This window comes from Fundulus heteroclitus, chromosome 8 (assembly GCF_011125445.2).
Source record: "Fundulus heteroclitus isolate FHET01 chromosome 8, MU-UCD_Fhet_4.1, whole genome shotgun sequence".
In the NCBI taxonomy this organism is placed as follows: domain Eukaryota; kingdom Metazoa; phylum Chordata; class Actinopteri; order Cyprinodontiformes; family Fundulidae; genus Fundulus; species Fundulus heteroclitus.
In genome coordinates, this window is record NC_046368.1 from 8,818,345 (window position 1) to 8,826,757 (window position 8,413).

The 8,413-nt window shown below is 42.0% G+C and overlaps 1 protein-coding gene across 1 annotated transcript; it reads right to left on the reverse strand.

Moving 5' to 3' along the window:
- Positions 1-225: 225 nt before the first annotated feature.
- On the reverse strand, positions 226-7,660 carry adra1ab (adrenoceptor alpha 1Ab). The gene is made up of 2 exons (XM_012864160.3): positions 6,745-7,660; positions 226-1,512 (listed from the first exon to the last, which is right to left on the reverse strand). The coding sequence occupies exons 1-2, from the start codon at positions 7,658-7,660 to the stop codon at positions 1,040-1,042; spliced, it is 1,389 nt and encodes a 462-aa protein (XP_012719614.2). The 3' UTR covers positions 226-1,039.
- Positions 7,661-8,413: the final 753 nt, after the last annotated feature.

Sequence of the window (8,413 nt, forward strand, 5' to 3'; positions counted from 1 at the left end):
TATTCAAATATTAATGTAATTTTACTGTCTTACTGTTACACTACTGTTATACATGTTATAATTTCACAGATGTTGCACTATTTTGGCCTTTGAGAGCCAAAAGTTTATTCAACTATTGTCACCCATTCCAGGTAGGCAATAAAAAGTTCTACAACCCTAAGTAGTATGCAGGTCTTCATATATACACACACACACACACATCAATTCCAAACAGATGGTATCGGTATCGGCCAATACTGCACAGCCGGGTATCAGGTATCGGTATCGGGCCAAAAAATAGCATCGGCGCAACGCTAGTTAAAACACACATAGATGAACTCTATCTGTGTTTTAGATAACTTCTAATAAGCAGTTGGTTGCACAGGATTTTATTTAGGGTTGGCAAAGTAAGGGGGCTAAATGTCCATTCAAGGCACACTTTAAAGATTTTATTCTGTAAAACCATGTTTGAATTTTTCTTTGCCTTCACAGTTATGCACCACTTTGTTTTGTTCACATTAAACACAATGAAACACACTTAGGTTTGTGGTTATAGTGTGACAAAGGAGTGTGAAAACATTTGCAAGGCACTGCGACTTTCTGTCACGACCTTTTCCTTTTGAAATGTTTCACTTTAAATCAAAGGTAACACACTCCACCAGCAGCTGACACTTCATAGTAATTATCTCTGCATCATCTTGGTATTGTTCCCTTCGGTGCAATCTGCAAAAACACAACTAATGTTTGAATAAATCATGTCTCTGGGGATGCTTTACAATTTGCTGGTGTCTCCTTTAATCCTTGGCAAGCACTCGAGGATATGCCTTCGATCCGCGTGTTCATGCTTGCAAAATCAAATTTTTGACTCAGTCTTTTTGCACCGTGTCCAACAACACAACCGGTCCAAAGGTTTCCTGCTGAGCATGCACGTTCCTAATTCAAAAAGCTGCTGCGGTCATTTTTATCTTGCATTTTGCATTTGAGGACAGAGTTGTACATAATTGTTTCTCCAAGGAGGCTGGGTAACAAGATTGAACGTCCTGAACTCGCAAAAGCCAATTTAAACGGCATCCCCAGAAATGCCAAGAGAGAGGCGTAGGACTTTAGCTGATCCATTGGTGGAGGGGTGCTGCGCTACTGAGGTTCGCCTCGCTGAAAGGCACCAGGCCTTCAGCAGACCCTTCCCCTGGGCGTGTCCGCTTTCAGCCTGATCTTGACCACCAACAGACGACGTTGACGTCGACAGCGTCCTGCAGCAAGCCAAAGAAGAAGCAGCAGCGCGGCTTTGGGACAAAGTCACAGAGGCGTTAGATGTCGGCCCGGGACTGGAGGCATGAGGAGCGATGTGTCCTTGCTTGGCACTGGGAACTGCAGTTCTTATACAGCGCCCTCTTAACATGTTGTGGAACGCTTTTTTGAACTCCTGGCTGAAGCATGGGTAAATAATAGGGTTGATGCAGCTGTTGAGGTAACCCAGCCAGAAGGTTATCTTGAAGATGGTTTCGGGGGGCTTACAGGACGGAAAGATGGACCCTTGAAAAGACACAAAAAAGAGGTAAAACCAAAGTTTTCTGAGGTAGAAGTATAACCACAGACCAATGTTTTCACGGACTCAATAAAATTACTGCAAGAATTGGGAGCACAGATTTAATCTGGATCTTCTGCAATCCACAGAAGCAGACCAAAAACCCGAAAGAGAAAAAAGCTGCACCAAATAAATAAATACTGATAAAAAATGTACAACTTGGTTTAAACAGGATAATGTGTTACTACTTTAAAAATGTTCGCTAAACCTGAAAGAACAGTATCTACATGTGGTTATTTCCAGATCTTTGCTGATACGAATTTACACGTAACTTCTGGCAGATATTGGTGAGGATTTAAATATGAAATCTATATAAGCAAAACGACGAATGGTTGGACACACTCTTTAGCAGGTGGGTATATGGACAATTACATGGGAAGAAGGATGGATGGATGAATGGATGGAAAGGCTGTAGCTCAATGAATAGATGGCATATGCATTTGGATCTTTTATTTAGAATCATCTGATTTGATCAACTTACTTTTTGAAAATCTGGTATTTATCATGCAGACCAAGGGACAATAAATCAGACGCTGAAAATAAAAAATATTTATTCTGTTTCCTGTTTCCATGCTCATTCAGACCTGAAAAGTACTTAGATTCTGCACTTTTACAGACGTTCCAAGACTAAATAAATCTTGTTTGGGTTCTCTGCTCTCTCCCTGGACTGTTACCCATTACTGGCCTCACAATTTATGTTTGCTTGTCCAAAAAGCAGTTACTCCCGCACAAAATATTCAATGGCAGCATTTTACGTGAAACGCATCTATAAAAAGAGGAAATCAAGTCAAAACTGCTTCGTGCCATATGAAATGTGCCATATTTTCCCCTCATAAATCAGAAATCCGTCTAGTTTTCTAGGCTACTGATTCTCTTGAAATCAATGCTTCACAGGAATTTTATGGACTCTTCAACGTTTAGAAGATGGAGCTGCCTTGTCATGAGCCTTGTCAACGCTTTGTAAGGAACCTATACAACTGCTGCTTTTGATGTAACTCCGCAGCTTCATTGAAAAGTGTCATTAGCAAGAGCCACAGCATAAAACAGACTTTTCATCTGCAGAGTTTTGAACGTTCAGAAAAAGCTGCACTTTTTCAAACCTTCAGCCTGTGAATGTCAGACTATCATCGACTGAGTGCTGCGCCGTGAGCCGTGAAGGTCTGTCTCAATTGAAATGCATAACTATCCTTATATGACTGGCTACCTTGGGAGTCAGTGGTGACTCTGGATGCCTCGCTGGCATTGCAGTCCATTAAGCCGCATGCTTGTTATCTATAATAGTTTTCTCTTAGGCGAGAGCAATAGTTGGGTTATCCAATTTCATCTCACAGAAGAAGCCCGTTCTATGGCTTTGTTTGCTCTATTTGCTTGCGGGTAATTGAATTTCTTTGTGTCCTTTCAGAGGAGTGATAGACTCAGCTGGGTCAGGACACTGGAATCAAAATAAGAGGTCCTCCCTGTTGCTGTCTTCATTAATTAACAATGTGTCCGCTCCTTGTTAATTTACAGAAGCTGCTGCAAAGGCATTAATCTGTTACAGCTTTCCGTGTCAGAGGTTAATTCGTCTGTAGTCACTAAAATGTAAAGCTGTCTCAGCTGACATGGGGATTTCCATGTCAAAAGTCTTGGTTTTGGTGGATTGTATCAAAATAATTCAGGTTTAGAAGTCACAATAATGTGAACAAGGAAAAAAGAGCTACATTTGTCAATTGTGCTCCTAGCTGGTATTGTACTATTTTACTCCATGTGCCACATTTCTCAGCCTCTAGTCAGGATCCAATGAGCTCTGCTGTCTCCCTGCCACCTGATCAGCTTCACCTGTTGCAATTAAGTAGTGACAACTCTGCTCACCTGTTCCCCGGTCTACATATACCTGCCTCAGCCTACGCTTCCCTGCCAGACCGTCACGCCTTACCTCCTGTGGACTTCCACCGAGTTTCTACTGGTTCCTCCTGTGTGCTCTGCCGACTGGACTCTGTTTCCCTGGTCGTGTTCAGCCCTCACTGATGTGGCTTCCAGTGCTGCTCAAAGTCTGCCTAGTTCCCCGTGAGTTCCAGCTGCTTGCTCAGCCCGTTCTGGTGGTTCCTCGGTCTGCATCGTCTGTTCTGGTCAGCTCCTGCTTTCTTCTGGTTTGTCATATTGCTGCCTGCAAGCCCCGGTCAGTCTGGTTCTGCTTGCCTGCCTCACCTGCCGCTCCTCATCCGTCTAGTCTGGTTTAGCCTGCCTGCTTTGTCTACCACTATTCATCTTTTGAATGAACTTTTTCAAAAGATGAAAAAGTTCATTCAAAGGTTCTTCCGTATTACGCGTAACAGCTAGTAGTCAAAACAGGTAGCAGTGCTGCACACTCAACAGCTTTGTATTCAGAACACCCTGAGTTACAGTTTGGTCCCCTCCTTACCTCAGAACTGCCTTAGTTTTTTTTTTTTTGTGTGGCATAGACTCAAAAACATTGTTGTCCATTTCGACTTGATTACATAACGCATCTGCTGGACTTTCCTAAAAAAATTCTCAGTGTGCAAGATTTACATCTATCTAATGGTGCACTGAAGGACAAACGACCTTGCCATTAACAGAAGCTGTGGAGTGTCATAAATGTCCTCCATGCATGATCGTCATGTCATGACCTTGATCACATGTCCTACTTCTAATATCTACACCAAGACCTGTTTTTCTTTTTCTCCACTTACGTGTTTGCCCAGCCTTTGGATTGTCTGCCCGTCTCTGACCACCGTACATGACCCTCGCCTGTCCCCTGGATTCTGATCAAGCCTCTTGCATTCTCCCTGATGCTGCTGCTAAGACTAAAGCCCGCTCTCACCACTGCTTTCTCCTGCAGAGGTTATCTAACTGTCACAAGGTTTCTCATACATTTAAAAAAAATAATATTTTCTAAATATATTTATTTTTATTTTAAACGCAACTCTGTGTCTGCGTAGAATTGCAGGTCCACACTTTAGTTATACATGACAATCTCTGTTGTTCTAAGTTCATTAAATCACCTAAATCCTGCACTTTACATTTGGGAACTCTTCATGCAAGTTGATGACTTAATCTATGATAATCAGATCTATTTTGCTGCAGCAAGAGGATTATATTTATATAAATGAGTCTATTCTTCTAGTTATATAAATTTTTCATTTAGCGAATCATATTAATTAGAAAAACAAAAAAATCCAACGTGTTATTTCTACCCTTTTTAACTTAACATATCCCAATAAATTTTCAGTCTTAAAGTGATAATAGTTGATTGTTGACTTTAGTTCAAAATATGGCGACATATTTTTCAACTGGTCTTGTCATTTTTAGTGGAATCACTTCCATGACCATTTAAGCTGTTTTTAATGCGTATATGATGGAAACATCTGGAATGTTTCTCCTAATGTGAAGCGATTAAACCCGTAAATGTATTTATTAAATGAGGGCAACACTAATCAGCAGCTGACTCTCCAAGTAGCACCAGCTTTCTTTTTTAATCCTTTTCTATTTGGAAGGATTGACACAAATAAGTATACATGCGTGAAGTCCATTAATTTATTATTATCTCATTGCATTTACATGCTACAGGGCAATAATTGTCAGGACACACCGAAATACTTCTACTGTGTTTTTGTGGCAGCTTCCATTATTTGTTTCCATTTTTCCTACTTTTCACATATATCCTTTGTGTATTGTCACTCTGCAGATAAAGCCCAGGACATCTGTCTGATATAATCTATATAATCTGACATATTAAACTGTTTTCTTGTCAGGCACATCAAACCTAAGATTCGCTTGGAAAAGCAGAGCTTAATTGCTCCCTCTGGTAGAAATCGCTCCTCAAGTCTGTTGTAGCTGTAAACAAATTACTCAGTGATGACAATTTACTATTATATGCTCACTTCTGAAAAGGTTAAGTCTGTGGTTTTCCATTTCTCCACGAGTATACAGTTGCTTTATTTTTTTAAATTTTTTTAATTAAACGCTCACAGACACTTATGTGAGAGTAAAATTGGCACCCCTGGTCTCCAAGGAAGGAGGTAAGACTCTCCTCACAACATGTGGCACAGCTATCCCAAGTTTACAGCAAAGAACATCACACTAACATCCCTACCACTGTAGCAGTGCTGGTGGCTACAGGTCTCCATTATCGCTGCAGCATAGCTACCAGCTCCATCAAGTTACTGAAGATAAGATGAACCAAGAAGCAACAAGAACTGTCCTTATTTAACTTCTTTGAAACACATGAAAGAGAGAAGAAGGCTGAGAGAAGATTAGCACTTCTGTCAGTCTGCTCCAGGGCAGCTGTGGCTACGAACATGGCTCACCACCGTCAGGATGTGATTGACTGACTGTACAAGGCATTTACCAAAACTGTTGTCCTTTGAATTGGAAATAAGAAGTGGTTGAATAAGACTTTAGTTTGTAACAGTCTATATATGAATTTGTTTATTCTTTTATGCATTTGTTTTATGTTTTGACTGACCGGATTGAACATCACTGCTGATAGAGATGTGAAGATTATAGACAGATTTTGGAAATAATTTCAATGGCCAGTGATATTTTTTCTGGGATATTCACTGCACCGACAGGCAGGAAAAGCAATCAAGAGTAAAGTTCTCTTGGAAATCAACATTATGCCAAAATAACACCCATCTTATAGTGGACCATTGGGAAGATGCACAATAATACATTAATGGATGATGTTTTGATGTATGATACATTTTTGATTGGTGTCTTGTTGGTTTTGATTTTTAAAGGAGCAATAAGCAATAATGACACCTAGTGTTTCAAATTGGAACAACATATAAAAAACTGCCTATGCCGTTTCCTCAACGGTCAGATGCTGCTGTGAAACCTCACTGAACGGTATATGCTGTCGTATTCTGTTCCAGTTTTGGTTCGCTTCTCTTACTTGCTTCCATATTTTCTTCTTTTGCCAAGATAAAATACCAAATGCTGCTCTCTGTTTTAGGAACTCTCTCAAAAGATTGGCTAAGGAACCAGGAAGTAAACACGAGCACCACACTGCACCGAAGTACTTCTGCACCGGACTTCTAATTTTGAAAAGAGAAAAATTTGACTAAGATGTTGATGGAGAGAAATTTTATAGAGGATGTTAGAAACAGAAATGGTGATTTTCTGTTGATCTAAAATGAAAAGGAAAAAAAAAAACATAGCTTGTGTTAAGTTGAACCTACCTATTGGTAAAACCAGGAAAAAGGGGAGCCAGCACAGGATGAAGCACCCGACCACGATGCCCAGAGTCTTGGCCGCTTTCTCTTCCCCAGAGAACCTCAGCAGCTTGGGCAGGGTGAAGGAGGACCGTTTGTGTGCTCCAGTCTCCTCATCGTCCTCCTGTTTCCCTGCATGGGCAGCGTTCCCTCTGTGTATCCTTAACGTCACTCCTTCCATCTCCACCCCCTCTCCCTTTGAGCTCTTCCTAATGGTTTTAGTCTCTCTTCTCGCCACCGTATACACTTGACAGTACATGGCAAGGATGATGGCCAGTGGTATGTAGAAAGAGCCTAACGCTGAAAACAAAGCATATCCAGGTTCTTGTGTGATCCGGCACTCTGTCTCGTCCTCCGGGTCAGGCTCTTTCCAGCCGAACAAAGGGCCCACGGATATGGCGGCTGAGAGTCCCCAGAGAGCCGCCACTGCAGTCAGGCCTCGCCGGCCAGTAGCTATGGCTGGATAGCGCAGAGGGTAGCTCACGGCCAGATAGCGGTCAATGGAGATCACGCAGAGGCTGAGAATGGAGGCGGTGCAGCAGAGGACATCCAGGGCGGCCCAGACGTTGCAGAAGGAGCGGCCAAACACCCACCTGCCCAGAGCCTCCGAGGTGGCGGAGAAAGGCAGGACGGCTGAACTGAGCAGGAGGTCTGCCGCTGCCAAGTTGGCGATGAAATAATGAGTCACAGAGCGCCACTGGTGATGGAGCAGCACCGACAGGATGACCAGGATGTTTCCGACGACCCCGAACAGCAAAAAGATCACCAGCACAACCCCTAAAACTACCGCCTTGGCTACGTGCAACTCTGCATGGGTGGAGGAGCTGCAGTTGGAGCAGAAATCGGCTGGTGAAAAAAGACTCGTGTTCTCAGCAGGAACCATTCTAAACTCTTAGGGAATTGTGTTGTTTAAGCTCCTACAGGGGACAAAAGCTTTCCCAGCTGCATAGACGGCTTTTCCACTTCATTTGCAGATGCATTGACTCTTGCCAACAAGCCATAGATCATCTGGTCTGGATTCTTTGGCTGAATATCAAATTTGGTCACAATAAAACTGCCACAATTTGTCATAACCGAGTGTGAAAATATTCAAAAAGGGGGGAAAAAGTAGTCACTGTTGGATTTGAGTTCCCATCTTCACCCTAAAAGGCCTTTCTGTGCGATATCTGTAAAAGAAAAAAGAAGAGATAAAGTGCAGTCAACTACAGATTTGTGATAGTGAGATTTTATCAGTAAACGGTTCATAAAAACTGCAGCGTCGTTCTTTCTCCGCTGGTGTAGAAACAGAAAAATCACAAAAACCAAATGACAAAACGCATTAGATAAAATGGCAAATCAAAGCTCATTACACATCTCCCTGATATGATTGAAAAGTAAAAATAACAATCTCCTCCCTCCATTAGTTCTGTAACAGGCAGAAACCGAGTAATGAAGTAGAGAACGTACACAATTATCTAAAGGTAGCTTAGCCAAAATCAAACACTGACAAAACAGAGAGAAACAACCAGATGGAGTCAAGGGAAGGCTGTGAAGCTTCAGCTGCACTATTTTAAAGGTTACCTCACCAAAAGGCACTGATGACAATATCTGATCTAACACTGTCAGTCAGCAGGAAGCTGCCCCCCTTGGGTCTGAA

Excerpts from the sequence above, each read along its gene's own strand:
- adra1ab (XM_012864160.3), bottom strand. The coding sequence starts at position 7,660 with ATGGTTCCTGCTGAGAACACGAGTCTTTTTTCACCAGCCGATTTCTGC. Across the intron at positions 1,513-6,744 it reads TTTCCTGGTTTTACCAATAG|GGTCCATCTTTCCGTCCTGT; the intron begins GTAGGTTCAACT and ends TGTCTTTTCAAG.